Consider the following 17,246-nt stretch of genomic DNA (forward strand, 5'->3'; position numbering starts at 1 on the left):
GTTTCAGGTCAATGACGTTTCGTCAGAGCACTACATCACATCAGAATAGTTCATTGGCTGATCCCGAATAGAGGCTGAAACGGAAACTGGCTGCATCCTACTTTTAAAAAGGTGCTGAATCTTCATTCTCAAACCTTTGTTTCAAATGTAAGTGCCAAGTAACCAGAAGAAAAGTGACTTGAAGTAGATTCTAAGCCTTTATAATATTATCTGTTATAGTTGGATTTCAGGAGTGCATATCCAAAGAGACAGCTGCTTTCTACTTGAAAGGAGAGATAGACAGGTGATAAATGAAATGGGCACTAAAATGCGACTAAAGGAAAGTTGCTTCAAGTTATGTGACATTTTCAGTCCCTTAACCATGTAAAAAACTCACTGTGCAAGAAAATGAGGTTGAGAAAATTTCCTTGGAACATCCTGAACGATTATATGTCTGCCTTAATTCAGATGCCCTTTAGGTATGTTCAATAAAACCACCAACCCGATTACCAACATTACTGAACAAACTATATTTTAAAGCATACATTGCAGCAGAACACAAACATATGAACAAACATGTGGCTAATGCAGCTTGCATCCAGGAAAGCAGGAGCTTGCCCCACGATTGTGGGCTGTTGCTGCGAACTAACCAAATAACATACAGCAAGAACTGAGATCTATAACCTTTGCCCCATTCGGCTGCAGCAAGTTGTGTCACTGGCAGCATTAATTTTCAGAAGCTGAAAGATTAACCATAGCTCTACCATACCTTAAGCAATCTGTCTGCATTAAGCAATTCCACCAGCTCCTTTTCGAATTTCTCCAGCGTTGGGTACAGGTGAAGGGACAGCTTGTCCAGGTAGCATGTTATAGTCTTCATTAAAGTAGGTTTCTTCAAAACATTGCCTTCAATCAAAATATAAATTGTTTTGTTACAAACAAACTTAAGGGCACGCGTTCCCTTGCCCATTAATCTTCTGGGGGTGCAGCAAGGTTTCAACGCTGAAGTAAATAACGCGAAAGCCATTCGGTGAAATCACTTAATGGACTCGTATTTTGATTCCTGTAACTGACATGTTCCCACTTAATCAAAGTAGCTATTTTGTGCTGAATGCATTTTGTATCACTGTTCCAGAAATGCTATCCTGTACTTCTAATTTCTGATTTTGAATATGAGTACAGGTATTCACGGACCCCTTATCCAGTGTTCCAAAATCCAGAACAGTGTACCCAAACACCAGCTGCATTCAAAGCTGGTGGCCTGAGTAGCAATTTGAATAAATCTCTTTATTCCTCATTTTTCATACTTTATTCTATATATTAGAAATGCATGCTAGGCCGAGGACCCAAAATCCATAATATCCCCAAATCCAGCGCATGTCACGTCCAGTCCCGAGTTGCCTGGACACATGGTCCGGTACCTGTAGAATATTATGTATCACCAATCTGTGATATCCATCCAGTAACTGATATATTTCTCATTGAGTAAGAACAATATCTGCAACAAACAGTGATAGGGCAACCGAAAATCTCTGTATTTTGAAAACATTATTCGGCATTCAGAAAAGTTAAATGATTACACTAACTGACAATTACATATTCTAATATCCAACATGATTTCCTGATTTTTGTTAAAAAGAAAACTCGTAAAGTAATAAGAAACGTTTGGTCAACGGCTTCCTCTGCCTCGGATTCCGTCCCTGTCCCCCATCCTATCCAACTAGCCTACTAAGCTCCAAATGGATCACAACAGCAGTAAATCTGAAGTTTTGGTGTCGCTGCCCATATTCCCGATTGCAGCAAACCCGAAACACTTATTCTCAGCAAGGTCCACTTGCTGTATCTAAATGATATGATGAGAGGACCCTTGTCGCCATGCTCAAATCCCTCCATGGCTCCACCATATCCTAATTCTCCAGCTATGGACAGGGCTACTGTTTAAAATGAGATAAGCATTCAAGTGTGACTATACGATAAAGGTGCTTCAAGTTACAAAACATTTTTAATCCTTTAATCAATATAAACCTCATTGTGTTCCAGCAGAGGGCAGTAGAGCGGAGCTACTGATTGGCTGTTGCGGGGAAAATTTGCATCAGTGCATTGCGGTCACTGCATCCAGAAAGTGCACCTGAGCAAGACACCCTAGGTGTTCAAGCGAAGGCAAGCATCCAGCAGAGGGCAGTAGAGCGGAGCTGCTGATTGGCTGTTGCGGGGAAAATTTGCATCAGTGCATTGCGGTCACCGTATCTTCAAGGTGGTTTCTGGAGGAGCTGTTGTCAAGCGACAGTTAAACCCCAAACACTTCTTCAGTGTTTCCCTCCCTACCTCCTCCTCTAACCAAAAAAAAAGACAATCACTGTAAGGATCCCAGCCGAGTAAAGATCAAGAGGGAGACTCAAGGGCAGGTAGAAGTAGAAAGAAGTTGAACCGTGATGCCACAGCCTGCAGGTAAGTGATTGTCTGGTGACTGCTAAGTAGTTTTTCTTTTCCCTGAGGTGTTATCGTGCGGGGAACAGTGGTTGATGAGTGAGTGCTTGCTGAGAAGGGGAGTAAACATTTTTTTAAACTTACTGTTGGGAGTTTCCAGCTGAATCTGGTCGGAGTGAGTAGAGTGACTGCTGGGTAAGTAGTAAAGATTTAAATTGTTTGCGCAGGCCCATAACAGCTGATTGCTGTTCTCGTGTGGGGCGCAGTGGTTGCTGGTTAAGTGTTTTATTTTTACCTGTATTTAAGTTGGGCAGTTTCTAAACCCTAGACACTACACTTGTAGTGTCCCCCACCCTTCCACCTCCTTTAACCTAAGGGGTAGAGTGAATAACAGGTAAGCTCTTTCTTTCTTTTTCTTTTTTTATCTAGAGGGGATGGCAGGGTAGGCAGTGCAATGTTCCTCCTGCAGAATGTTTGAGGTGAGGGACGCCGTCAGTGTCCCTGCTGATTTCACCTGTGGGAAGTGCACCCATCACCAGCTCCTCAGAAACCGCGTTAGGGAACTGGAGCTGGAGCTGGATGAACTTCGGATCATTTGGGAGGCAGAGGTGGTCATAGATAGTAGCTTTAGGGATGTAGTTACTCCGAAGAATCAAGGTAGATGGGTGACGGTGAGAGGGGCTGGGAGGAAGCAGTCAGTGCAGGGATCCTCTGTGGTTGTTCCCCTCAGTAACAAGTATACCGTTTTGGATACTGTTGAGTGGGACGACCTACCAGGGGTAAGCCACGGTGAATGGATCTCCAGCACTGAGTCCGTCCCTGTGGCTCAGAAGGAAAGGAGGGAGAGCAGGAGAACAATAATTATTGGGGACTCAATAGTTAGAGGGACAGATAGACGGTTCTGTGGCAGCGAAAGAGACTCACGGATGGTATGTTGTCTCCCGGGGGCCAGGGTCCGTGACGTCTCGGACCGTGTTTTCAGAATCCTTAAGGTGGAGGAGGAACAGTCACAAGTCGTGGTACACATCGGTACCAACGACATAGGTAAGAGAGGGACGGGGATTTAAAACAGGAATTTAGGGAGCTAGGGTGGAGCTGAGAGCCAGGACAAACCATGTCGTCATCTCCGGCTTGTTGCCGGTGCCACGTGCTAGTGAGGTGAGGAACAGGGAGGGAGTGCAGATAAACACGTGGCTACAGGGATGGTATAGGAGGGAGGGTTTCAGGTACGTGGATAATTGGAGCACATTCTGGGGAAGGTGGGACCTGTACAAACAGGACGGTTTGCACCTGAACCAGAGGGGCACCAATATCCTGTGAGGGAAATTTGCTACGGCTCTTCGGGGGGGTTTAAACTAATTTGTCAGGGGGCTGGGAAAACGAGCTATAGTCCAGAAGCCAGTGTTGAGAGTAGTGAGGTACTGAGGAGGGTATCAAGGTCGCAGGAGTGTACCGGCAGACAGAAAGGTGGGTTGAAGTGTGTCTACTTCAATGCAAGGAGCATCCGGAATAAGGTAGGTGAACTTGGAGGGTGGATTGGTACTTGGGACTACGATGTTGTGGCCATTACGGAGACATGGTTAGAACAGAGAGAGGAATGGTTGTTGGAAGTTCCGGGGTATAGATGTTTCAGCAGAGTAGGGAAGGTGTTAAAAGAGGTGGAGGAGTGGCATTATTAATCAAGGATAGTTTAACGGCTGCAGAAAGGCAGTTTGAAGGGGATCTGCCTACTGAGGTAATATGGGCCGAAGTTAGAAATAGGAAAGGAGCGGTCACATTGTTAGGAGTTTTCTATAGGCCCCCAAATAGTAATAGAGATGTGGAGGAAGAAATTGCAAAACAGATTATGGATAGGTGTGGAGGTCTCAGGGTAATTGTCATGGGTGACTTTAACTTTCCAAATATTGATTGAAACCTCTATAGGTCGAACAGTTCGGATCAGGCAGTTTTTGTACAGTGTGTGCACAAGGGTTTCCTGACATAATATGTGGATAGGCCGACAAGAGGGGGGGCCACATTGGATTTTGTACTGGGTAATGAACCGGGCCAAGTGTTAGATTTGTTTGTGGGAGAGCACTTTGGAGATAGTGACCACAATTCGATGTCTTTCACTATTGCAATGGAGAGGGATAGGGCCATACGGCTGGGCAAGGTTTATAATTGGGGGAGGGGTAATTATGATGCGATTAGGCAAGAATTAGGGAGCATAAGATGGGAACAGCAACTGTCAGGGAAAGGCACAAATGAAAAGTGGAGCTTGTTTAAGGAATAAATACTGCGTGTCCTTGATAGGCATGTCCCTGTCAGGCAGGGAGGAAATGGTCTTGTGAGGGAACCATAGTTCATAAAAGAGGTTGAATGTCTTGTCAAGAGGAAAAAGGAAGAGTATGTAAGGATGAGAAAACAAGGTTCAGTAGGGTCGCTTGAGGGTTACAAGGTAGCAAGGAATGAGCTGAAAAAAGGGCTTAGCAGAGCTAGGAGGGGCATGAGGAGTCCTTGGCGGATCGGATCAAGGAAAACCCCAAGGCTTTTTACTCTTATGTGAGAAATAAAAGAATGACCAGGGTGAGGGTAGGGCCGGTCAAGGACAGTAGTGGGAACTTGTGCATAGAGTCAGAAGAAATAGGAGAGGCGTTGAATTAATACTTTTCTTCAGTGTTCACAAAGGAGAGGGGCCATGTTTTTGAGGATGAGAGTGTGATTCAGGTGAGTAGGCTGGAGGAAGTAGATGTTCTGAGGAAGGATGTATTAGCAATTTTGAAAAACCTGAGGGTCGACAAGTCCCTTGGGCCAGATGGGATATAGCCAAGGATTCTTTGGGACGCAAGGGATGAGATTGCAGAGACTTTGGCTTTGATCTTTGGGTCCTCGCTGTCCACGGGGATAGTGCCAGAGGACTGGAGAGTGGCAAATGTTGTTCCTCTGTTCAAGAAAGGGAATAGGAATGACCCTGGTAATTATAGGCTTACTTCGGTGGTCGGGAAGATAATGGAAAACGTCCTCAAGGATAGGATTTATGACCATTTGGAAAGATGCAGCTTAATCCGGGATAGTCAACACGGATTCGTGAAGGGTAGGTCTTGCCTCACAAATTTGATTGAATTCTTTGAGGAGGTAACTAAGTGTGTCGATGAAGGTAGAGCAGTTGATGTCATATACATGGATTTTCGTAAGGCGTTTGATAAGGTTCCCCATGGTCGGCTCATGAAGAAAGTAAGGAGGTGTGGGACAGAGGGAAATTTGGGCAATTGGATAAGTAACTGGCTATCACATAGAAGACAGAGGGTGGTGATGGATGGAAAATTTTCAGACTGGAGACCAGTTACCAGCGGTGTACTACAGGGATCAGTGCTGGGTCCTCTGCTATTTGTGATTTTTATCAATGACTTGGAGGAGGGGGCTGAAGGGTGGGTCAGTAAATTTGCTGATGACACCAAGATTGGTGGAGTAGTGGATGAGGTGGAGGGTGGTTGTAGACTGCAAAGATACATTGATAGGATGCGGAGCTGGGCCGAAAAATGGCAGATGCGAGGTGATTCATTTTGGTAGAAAAAATTTGAATGCAGATTACAGGGTCAACGGCAGGGTTCTGAGGAATGTGGAGGAACAGAGAGATCTTGGGGTTCAGGTCCTCAGATCTCTGAAGGGTGCCACTCAAGTGGATAGAGCCGTGAAGAAGGCCTATAGTGTGTTAGCGTTTATTAACAGGGGGCTTGAGTTTAAGAGCCGCGGGGTTATGCTGCAATTATACATGACCCTGGTGAGACCACATTTGGAGTATTGTGTGCAGTTTTGGTCACCTCATTATAGGAAGGATGTGGAAGCATTGGAAAGGGTGCAAAGGAGATTTACCAGGATGCTGCCTGGTTTGCAGGATAGGTCTTATGAGGAAAGGTTGAGGGAACTAGGGCTTTTCTCTTTGGAGCGGAGGAGGATGAGAGGCGACTTAATAGAGGTTTATAAGATGATGAGGGGGATAGATAGAGTGGACGTTCAGAGACTATTTCCTCAGGTGGATGTAGCTGTTACAAGGGGGCATAAATATAAGTCAGGGTGGGAGATATAGGACGGATGTCCGAGGTAGGTTCTTTACTCAGAGAGTGGTTAGAGTGTGGAATGGACTGCCTGCTGTGATAGTGGAGTCAGACACTTTAGGAACTTTCAAGCGGTTATTGGATAGGCACATGGAGCACACCAGAATGACAGGGAGTGCGATAGCTTGATCTTGGTTTCGGACAATGCTCGGCACAACATCGAGGGCCGAAGGGCCTGTTCTGTGCTGTACTGTTCTATGTTCTATGTATGTGTCAGCAAATGAAGTTGAAATGGCGAGAAGTTCATTGAAACATCCTGGACAATTATCTGTCCATCTTCATTCCGATTCCATTTTCAGATATACAAATATCTGGAAATGAGCTACACGCCTCGGGTAAAATGTTACTCATTATCCACTCCCTCCGCCCCACCAATGACAGCCATTTCATTATCCACTGTTTCCCTATTCTTCTGAAACTCTTTTTCAAAATCCTTCTATCTCAGTACCTCCCTCCTTGCTATCAAAAGCCACCCTCAGACTTCAACTTTGGTACTATCTGTGTTCCCCTCCCCAACCCCAGTTCGCCCTCCACATCTTTTCTCTCCAGCCCACTGATCCATTTTCTGTATAGTGTTTTGAAACATTGTCAATGGTTAGAACACTGTACAACATTGTTAGTTTCTTCTATTTCTCTGATCATGTTCTATGACACTCAGCAGAAATGACAAGAGGCAAAAAGTCTTGCTTTATTTTGATGGATAGCACTCAAGTGTTTGGCAGCTTGCAAAGCACTCACCATAGGATTGACATGAGTCATCAATGCTGTCACTCACTAGTGATTGAAGCAGAGATACCAACTTGGCTGCTGCATTTGAACACACAACATTGCACCTAATATACTGAGTCACGGCTGCTTGGTTCCACCACTTGCTCTTCCTAGTTACTACAGTATTGCTATTGCTTAGCATTAACCACAAAATTCAATTCAATTCCCAGTGCTTCAGAGCTCAGAACAAGAGGCTCAATTCAAAACCTGCTCCATATCACATTTAACATTCACAGATGAAAAACAAAATGGGGTAGCACCTCCCAATGCCTCATGGATTATTATAGTACACAGAAGATTTCTCATACCACAGAGACCGAGATTGACCAATATCTAATTCCTGATCAATGTTTTTAGCTGATTTCCACTATGGTGATAGCAAAGGCACTACATTCAGAGTCGGCATCCCCAGGTTAAGGCGAGAGATTTTAAAAAACAAAGCAAGTCAGGGATTCCACCTCTGATCACCATCCAGTGCCCTTGTGGGAAGCTGTATCTGTACAAATACTATGATGGCTTCCACAGTCAAATAATGCGCCAATGCTCGAGTCACTGATGCAAATGAGGCCTTACCTTTTTAGGAGATGAAGGGAAACGTCAGAAGGACATTTTAAGGGAGAGAGGGAAAATTTATCTTGTCCCTACTCTCCGCCAATTTAAGCTTCTGCACTCACTAAAGGGAAGACAACCTTCTCCGAATCCTTTTCTAATAGCAGCCGAGGGTGGAAGTGTACGCATTCCTCTCCTAACTTCCAGTGAGAAGCGGTTAGGCAATCTCACTGCTTCTCCAAAGCTCATCATCTTCCACCCGGATATATTTCAAATATTATTTAATTCTCACCTGTACTGATCTGGCCATTTCCTTCAACATAACTAAGAACTGACAGCAAACATTCCTAATTAATGAAAAATAAGTGGGCAGCTCTTAATCCAAACATTTCCATCCATGAAATCAAAAGAAATAGTCTTTTGGAGGATTTATAACATAGATAACAGCAACCTCTTGTGAAGTGACAATTAAAACTAACATTACATCTGTCAGCAGTAAACATGCTGACAGTTTACCCACCTCTACATATGTTTAGTGCCATAATTATACATGTAACCATCTACCACCCCCCTCCCCACAGTGTCTTTTTCTGACAAATCTCCCTGTGCCAAGTCAACGTGCAGTGCAAACTGTTGCAATCGCTGATGCATCACATCAAGTTGTAAAGCATCTTTCGTTTATGTAAGTTCATTCTCAAAAATCTTTCAAAAGAAAATGATTGAGACCAGCACGGATGAGAAGGAAACAAGAGTAATACTAAATAAAATATTGTAGGGAAGAAAGGAATAATTTCAAAAAAGATATAAATCTCATTTAAATCATATTGTGGTACTGATCATTATACAGTAGCTCATCTTAAAGAGTGCGGCCATGCAGACATCAGCAGAGGACTTGATTGGAGCTTGTCATCATGTTCCCTCCAATCAAAGAACCTGGCAACACTCGTAGTCTGCACATAATAATGAAGTATGCTGTAGTCACCAAAGTAGCCAATGTGCCAACCAATATTAGTGAGTCATAGAGGCCAAAATGAAAATATTTAATTCTACACACTGAAGACGCGACTGAACAATAGGGAGCAATGACAAACAGTGCACATTGTGACCTGATACAAAACTTGACAATCTGCAGGGAAATAAGATCATAGGGCTATATATAATGGAGGCAACATGAGTCTTATCCAAAGCCCAGAGAACTGGCGAGAGCCCCACATCACCCCCTTTTAGGAAGGCCAGCTGTATTAAATGCAAATCCAGCACTTAAATGGGCAGTGACGCCAGGGATAGAAGACAACCTTCCACAAGAACAAGGATGCCAGGGATAGAAATCCCACCCGCCCAAAGCTGCCAGCCAATCATAGGCCAGTAGCTTTTGATTGCTTGGCAGCATCACCAGGAGGCAGTGGCTGCACCACCTGAAGCCTAGGTTTGCCGATCGATCCAGGCATAGGTGCGTGATGATGGGACAGGGGTTACGGGGAAGGGAGGGAGGGTTTTTGGCAGCAAGAGCTGTCAGTCGGGCTCCCCTGCTTCCCGAGACCATGCATCGAGTGCCTTTGAACTGAGTTCCCACTCCTTCCCCACCACCAGAATCCCACAAGCAACACCAACAGGGTTTACTTTTCAGACCTCCAGCATGGCAACTGCCAAGTAGCAGCAGTGGCGGGATGAGGCCCTTACATAGGCATTAATTGTCCAGACAAGAGCCTCAATTGGTGGTGGGGTGGTGGGGTGAGGACATTAAATTCCACCCATAGCCTCCTCAAGAGATAGCTGTCATGGAATGTTGCCAAAATCTCCAAGGATGAAACTGCAAGATACCTAGACGTCTTAGTCCACACAAGATTCAATAAGTCCAAGCTGTGCAGAGCACACTTTGAATACCGTATCCAGTTCTGGCAGCTCAGAGAGATATTGAGGCATTAGTGACAATATGGAAAAGAGTCATGATGTTGGTTCCTAGCAGTAATTATATAATTACAAGGAAATTGCGGGTAATCTTGGGCTTTTCAGCCTGAAAAGGAAGGAACAGGCAAACTAATTAGGGAAATAGAAAAGGTGAAATCTGGAAAATTATTTTTAAATAAATTGGGAGAGCAGGGCAAAGGGACAGGTTCAAAATGTAGATTGATGTCAGGGTGTTCTTCCTGCCAAACGTGCTTATATATATTTATATAGTGGATTCCTGGAACAAGTATTGCAGTGTCATATCCTGGAGGTGCCTCAGAGAATGCACAGGGAGACCCCCTGGAAGTCTCCACACAAACACTGTGAACTTGGGATGACACCTTGGGCGAAATTCTCCGACCCCCCGCCGGGTCGGAGAATCGCCGGGGGCTGGCGTGAATCCCGCCCCCACCGGTTGCCGAATTCTCCGGCACCGGAGATTCGGCGGGGGCGGGAATCGCACCGCGCCGCGCCGGTTGGCAGGCCCCCCCCCCCGCGATTCTCCGGCCCGGATGGGACGAAGTCCCGCCGCTAAAATGCCCGTCCCGCCGGCGTAGATTAAACCACCTACCTTACCGGCGGGACAAGGCGGCGCGGGCGGGCTCCGGGGTCCTGGGGGGGGCGCGGGGCGATCTGGCCCCGGGGGGTGCCCCCACGGTGGCCTGGCCCGCGATCGGGGCCCACCGATCCACGGGCGGGCCTGTGCCGTGGGGGCACTCTTTCCCTTCCGCCTCCACCACGGTCTCCACCATTGCGGAGGCAGAAGAGACTTCCTCCACAGCGCATGCGCGGGAATGCCGTCAGTGGCCGCTGACGCTCCCGCGCATGCGCCGCCCGGAGATGTCATTTCCGCGCCAGCTGGCGGGGCACCAAAGGCCTTTTCCGCCAGCTGGCAGGGCGGAAATTCGTCCGGGACTGACCTAGCCCCTTAAGGTTGGGGCTCGGCCCCCAAAGATGCGGAGCATTCCGCACCTTTGGGGCGGCGTGATGCCCGACTGATTTGCGCCGTTTTGGGCGCCAGTCGGCGGACATCGCGCTGTTTCCTGAGAATTTCGCCCCACATGTTTAAACAAGCATTGCTTGAATAGATCTTTACCATCTAGCTTTAGTGTGGAGCTTCGGTTAAGATATGTTGACAAGAGGCTTCTCTGTACCTGGAAGGAAATGTGAATTTGTTTATGATGGAATGAAAACTTCTGGAGTGTATGACCCATAAATAATAATAATAATAAAATATTATACATGTAACCATTCCCCCCCCCCCCCACCACCGCCCCCACAGTATCTTTTTCTGACAAATCTTCCTGTGCCAAGTCAACGTGTTGTTGCAAAGCTGGGGTGACATTGTATTCTATAGCCAACAGGAGGAATGGGAGTCAGGGGGATAAAAGTTGAGAAATCATAATTTTTGTTGGCACAATGATACCATGACTTCCGGGGTGTTAGATTCAAGGAAGCGACCACACAGGAGCATTAGGAAACAAAAGGTTTAATGAACGAAGAATGAAAATTCTACATACACCACCCTCCTAAGGGACTCCCACGCCCAGCCCACACCACGGCCAGGGTTTTGATGTCCTAGTTTGTTCCCCCGTTGATGAGGGAGCTCCATCCCCTCAGCAGGGTAGTTCATATTCCACGAGGTTCAAGGGGAGCCTAATCGTCCCATTTCCTTGGGCTTCGTGTAGGTTAATAACATGGGGTATGACTCCTCTGGACACAGTTCAACACTTCTTTGGACTGTGGGAGGAAACCGGAGCACCCGGAGGAAACCCACGCAGACACGGGGAGGATGTGCAGACTCCGCACAGACAGTGACCCAAGCCGGAATCGAACCTGGGACCCTGGAGCTGTGAAGCAATTGTGCTATCCACAATGCTACCGTCCTGCCCCAATAATTATTATTGGAAAACCTGGCTGTGATATCAGTTGTGATATCATCCAGCATTCTAGGCTCAGATGGGAAGGGTGACGACTTAGGCCAGGTACTGACAACGGGTTAGCACCTCGGCTCCATGGAGTGTGTTTGCATCCTCGTCACTCCTCAGTAGCAGTGAGGAGCAACGAGACAACGGAGGCAACAAAAAAATTAAAACACAGAAGAAAATTAGAGTTTTACCAGCAGCAAAAATCTAATTTGTTCAGAAACCCAACATTAAATTGGCAAAATTAAAAACTGTTGGTGAAGCTCTTACTGAGCCCTGCTCGCCATTGCATCTTCATCACCTCACACCTTGCTTTATTGTCTGCTGCTTTAATTAAAAGTTCTTAAATAAAATGTGCAAAGGGTTTAGGAAACCACATTTCAAACACAAAACAGTACCTAATGGGAACAGTACAAACAAGCAGTAATCAAATTCTCAAACTAAGCTGTCCAGAAGTTCTGCTTTAGCCTGTCACAACAGAGCCAATTATTCAGTATGAACCTGTGGCACTGATTCTCAGTATAAATGAAGCAATTATATTTGCAGGCCAATAAAAACAAGGCTAGCTCGCACAAAATTTTTCTGGCAGGTCTGAGTCCCTCGTGGCTGAGCAGTAACTGTGATAATTGTTCTATTTGATCATTTGGAGAGGACAGGCATAAGAATGGTCAAGGCCTAAGAATTGTTTTTGACTCTATAATTTGGAGATAAGCTTGAATAACCATGATGAATGTGAATATTCTGCGCCCTCCACAGTTCCCTGCACTCCAGGAGACAGCTCAAAATACTGAGGAGTGAATCTAAGTTGCAAACATCCCACTCATTTTGTGGAATAAAATTCTTAGTATAGCCAGAAGCAGATAGGAATAAACTATGGCGAGTTATATATTGTCCCTGTTCTTCTTTGTTCTCATCTTCCTTTTTGTTTTCTCTGTCCTTCCCTCTCTGCACATTTTTGCTTCTACTTCCCTCGTTTCCTTCTCTCTCCCCGACTCCATCCCTTCGGCTTTTTTTTATCTCTCCTTGATTTTTTTTTCTCCTTTCCTTCTTCATTCTTAAATCTTCCCCTCTGCTTTACTCTCTCTTCTATGAGCCTGTTTCTACTACTCTGCTTTATAAGATGCACTTGCACTTCTTTTCATAACAAGGTATCAGGTGCAGTGAAAAAGGGGGCTCTCGTAGGAGGGCAGTGCCACTGAAAATAGCACATACAGGGGTTCCAAGGCTATTGACCAAGGAGCAAAGAGAGTGGGTTGGGCAGTACAAAGAGTACTGATAGGGTAATGCTGAAAGAGTACACAGTCAAAAGAGGGTCTGCTGAAGCTTTGCGCGACAAAGCAGTAGGAGACCGCCACCTTTCTGTAACATTTTATCCGCATGCTCATCTCATGTTCCCCCAAAACCAACAATGCAAGGAGGTGGTAAAGAAAAAAGAATCTGACTCCTTTTGTCTGGCTGGGACATCTATCATCTTTATAACAACAGAATTATAGAAGCTTAGATGACTGATTAGTTTGGAGAACCACCATCTTGTCAGATCATGATGAAGCAAACATTGAGGTGTGCAAGTTCAATAAGCTCAGATGTCCTATAATTCTTTGTAGTTCTTACGTTTTTGCATTCTTTAGATTTCAAAGGAATCTCATTTCTATTGAATCATTAAGAAACAACAAAAAAGTTTGCATTTATGTATCACTTTCACATCCTCAGAACATTCCACATCATTTTACAGTCAACCGAATTGTTAAAGATCCCACAAACAGCAACAAGGTAAATCATCAGTTATCTGCTTTTGGCCGTGCCCGCCACAGGCCAGGAGAATTCCCTACTCTTCTTCAAACAATGCCATGGGATATTGCACATCCACCTGAATACTCAGATGAGTCTCACTTTAAAGTTTCATCTGAAAGACAGCATTTTCACGAATGATTCATTCTCTCAGTAATCCACTGAAACGCCAGCCTGGAATTTGTGCTCATGTCCTACAGTGAGTTTTGAACATCAGCCTATTGACTCAGAGCTGAGAGAGCCGCGATGACAAGCTGAGAAAAATGATAGCCCTTCAAATTAATTTATGCAAGTCTATCTGTCTAAATCGACTAGGAAAGAAACAAGATTAGAGACCAGGGTGAGAGAGTGGACAAGACAAGTGTGAAAGAACCTTGCCTACAATAATTAAGTTGAGACATACAATTTACGAGACCAGTTAGTCCGGCTCGCTTGGTGACTATGGCTGGTGTGTAGTTCAGAATAATAGCAACAGCACGGGTTCAATTCCCGTTCCAGCTGAGATAGACTTGGGACCTGCACCGAGAGTGGAAGACAATGACGAACTACCACTGAAAAAATTGTTAAGACACTCTGGGCAAGTGCGCGGTCAATTCCAGCCCCACATGCCCTGGAGTCACAACACAAGTGAATTAACCAATAATTCTTATTATAAATACCCTAAGTCTTTGGCCCTTGTCTGCCCAATAATTACAGTCATCAGGTTTGCAAATGTAAACACGATTATTGTTTATTTATTACAAGGACTATCATGAAATATGCAGTAAGTACAACTGGTTAATGATAAAGTTAATACCTACTAACCACCTTAACTGTCCCACCCTCTATCCAGACAAACATAGGGGTGTGAAAAGGGGTAAAAATAATAAGGATGAAGGTCAAAAGATGTGTCCTTGCTTCAGATGATGGTTCTTTAGCACTTCCTTCACAGCAAGCTTGCTGATTAAAGTCTCTGCTTTACAGCTAGTATTGGTCTTCTTTATAGAGTCACTCGTTTAGCGTAATTAGAGGTTAGAAAATGCAGTACTAGCAGGCAGCAGGTTTTCTGGAGAGACACCTTATTTCTCATCAAACTGGGCCTTTAGTTTGAGGTTCACATGCAGGTCTGTACCTTTTATAGAGACACTTTCTATCACATCATCTTTGCTTTCAGCTCGTGGTTTGTCAGGTCTCTGCAATCTCCAGAGAATGGCACCCAGACTTGCTGGCGAGAGTGTCAGCCCTCACAGTGGCCTTCTGGAGAGGATTAGCTGGATCTTTTTGGAGAGAGTTTGTTGGATGTCTTCATCGAACTTCCAGAATCAAAACTGAAACCAAACTCAAGCCTTGGGACTCTGAAAAACATATCAGTGGGATCAGATCCAATCACCACCCGTTCCTGTTACTGTGCAGAGCACAGCCTTTTGGACCAATTAATTGGCCGTGAGCCAATCAATCAAACCGAGTCCTCTCTGATGTCGGCTAGTCGGCAATCACCAGTTTAAACCGGCACAGCCTTCCAGATTTTTCTGTTTGAATTAAACGGACAAGCATCTTACAGGCTGCTTGTCTTAAAGTGGCATGATGTTTGCAGATGATATGACTGTAGTGGGCCGCATCTCAAACAACGACGAATCAGACTACAGGAGGGAGATAGATCACTTAGTTGCATGGTGCACCGAAAACAACCTCTCTAAATGTTGGAAAGACCAAGGAACTGATCATCGACTTCAGGAAGCGCACCACGACACACACTCCCGTCTGCATCAATGGCTCCGAAGTGGAGATGGTCGATAACTTTAAGTTCCTGGGGGTCACCATCACCAAAAGTCTGTCCTTGTCCACTCACGTTGATGCAACAGTCAAGAAAGCCCAACAACATCTCTACTTCCTGCGGAAGCTAAAGAAATTTGGCTGTCTGCATCGACTCTCACAAACTTCTACAGCCTGGGATGGCAACTGCTCAGTCCAAGATTGCAAGAAACTGCAGACTGTGGTGAACTCAGCTCAATGCATCGCACAAACTTGCCACCCCCACATTGATTCTGTTTACACCTCTCGCTCAGGAAGGCAGACAACATTATCAGAACCCCTCCCACCCAGGCATTGCCTTCTTCCAGACCCTTCCATCAGGCAGAAGGTACAGAAGTCTGACGACTCACACATCCAGACATAGGAACAGCTTCTTCCCCACAGCTACAAGACTCCTCAACGACTCCCCCTCGGACTGATCTATTCCCTGTAAGAACACTATTCATGACGCCCTAGGCTGCTCTTGCTCATGTATTTGCTTTGTTTGGCCCCTTGTTCCACACTGTAACCAATCACTGTTTTGTTGATGTACCATTTGTCAATGTTCCCTGTTGATTATTCTTCTGTCTACTATGTACGTACTGTGTACATTCCTCGGCCGCAGAAAAATACTTTTCACTATACTTCGGTACATGTGACAAGAAATCAAATCAAAATCAAATCAAATGTCCATTTATCACCTATGGATCAAAAATGCAACAGCAAAATAAAAGAAAGGGGAAAAAAGGGAACAAGCAGGAAGGACCTTTAGCACTTTCTTCACAGAAAACTTGCTGATTAAAGTCTCTGGTTTACAGCCAGTAATGACCTTCTTTATAGAGTCATTCATTTGAAAATCGCTAAGAAAACAGTTCAGAATGAATCATCAGCAGGCAATGGGCCAAGGACCTATCTTTGGACAGAGCATACATGAATGAATTGAATCAAAATAAAATCTAAAATAGTTGCATTTCAGATTCCAGCCATGTCTGCAGCCAATAAGTAAAATGGTTTCTGTTACTTACTCATCTGTTTGGAAGGTGCAACCACCCCAGGAATTACTTCCGTCCCAGAGACCAAGACATTTTCTGGGATGAGGTGACTAACTTCGATTAGAGGAGGGTGAGACGAAAGCGAGTACAATATGGTGCTGCCCTCAATCAACGTCATAAATGTATTCTCTGAAACAGAAAGTGAGAAATACATTGGTGAATTATTATCTGTCAACCAATAACAGATTGGACCAAGTTTTCATTCAGCTGTGTAGACTAGTGGACCCAGAATTCCCCACTACTGCCCGCTGTGCTGGTCTGCTGCCATGTCCCCACCTCTGGGCAATTTTCTGGGAGGATGGATTGGGAGGTGGGTGGGGGTGAATTTGCCCACTAGCAATAGGTAGCCCAGCCAGCAGAATTTTCCACGTCGAACCCCCCCACCCCCCCCACCCACACGGTCGAGGCTGAAAACCAGGGGATGGCGAGAGGACCACCACTCCATCTTGCTCCCCAACAACCTCCCCCCCCCGCCCTCCCGCTACCACACGCACCCACCACAGCCACATGGGTCGATGCTGCTGGTAGTCCAATCATGGGATTGCCCCTCCACGCTGACAACCCGGCAGCCGTGACCACATTGATTGAGAAAGCCGTAAAAAAGCTCTTCAGAGGACACCTTCACCTTGAGGGGTTGTCTTCTATAGGCCCTCCAGCCTTGGAAGCTCACCCTCCATCATTAATTGGATAAGCTCTGAAACTCAATTGGCCACCTCCTTGGAAATGACACCCTGGGTCCCAGCACCAACCCTTACGGGTTTCGGACTCATATTTCCTCCTGATAGCTGGAACGGGATCAACAAACAAAGATCCAGCCCAATAATTGTTACTTTTACGGTCCAAAATATACCTTTAATCATTGGTATATGCTCCATTTATAACAGGGCACTGGTGCAATAGGATGTAATATTTGCCCTTCGTTATGACATTTCACTTCACCTGCCATT

The 17,246-nt window shown here is 45.4% G+C and overlaps 1 protein-coding gene across 5 annotated transcripts in view; it reads right to left on the reverse strand.

Moving 5' to 3' along the window:
- nphp4 (nephronophthisis 4) overlaps positions 1-17,246 on the reverse strand; it is a 770,918-nt gene that overhangs the window by 473,980 nt on the left and 279,692 nt on the right. For all 5 annotated transcript variants that reach the window (XM_072478481.1, XM_072478484.1, XM_072478483.1 and 2 more), the window contains exons 5-6: positions 16,273-16,428; positions 749-885 (exon numbers count right to left, since the gene is read on the reverse strand). In XM_072478481.1, coding sequence (XP_072334582.1) covers positions 749-885; positions 16,273-16,428 — 293 coding nt within the window. The remainder of the gene's footprint in view (positions 1-748; positions 886-16,272; positions 16,429-17,246) is intronic.

Source organism: Scyliorhinus torazame, chromosome 16 (genome assembly GCF_047496885.1).
Source record: "Scyliorhinus torazame isolate Kashiwa2021f chromosome 16, sScyTor2.1, whole genome shotgun sequence".
Classification (NCBI taxonomy): Eukaryota; Metazoa; Chordata; class Chondrichthyes; order Carcharhiniformes; family Scyliorhinidae; genus Scyliorhinus; species Scyliorhinus torazame.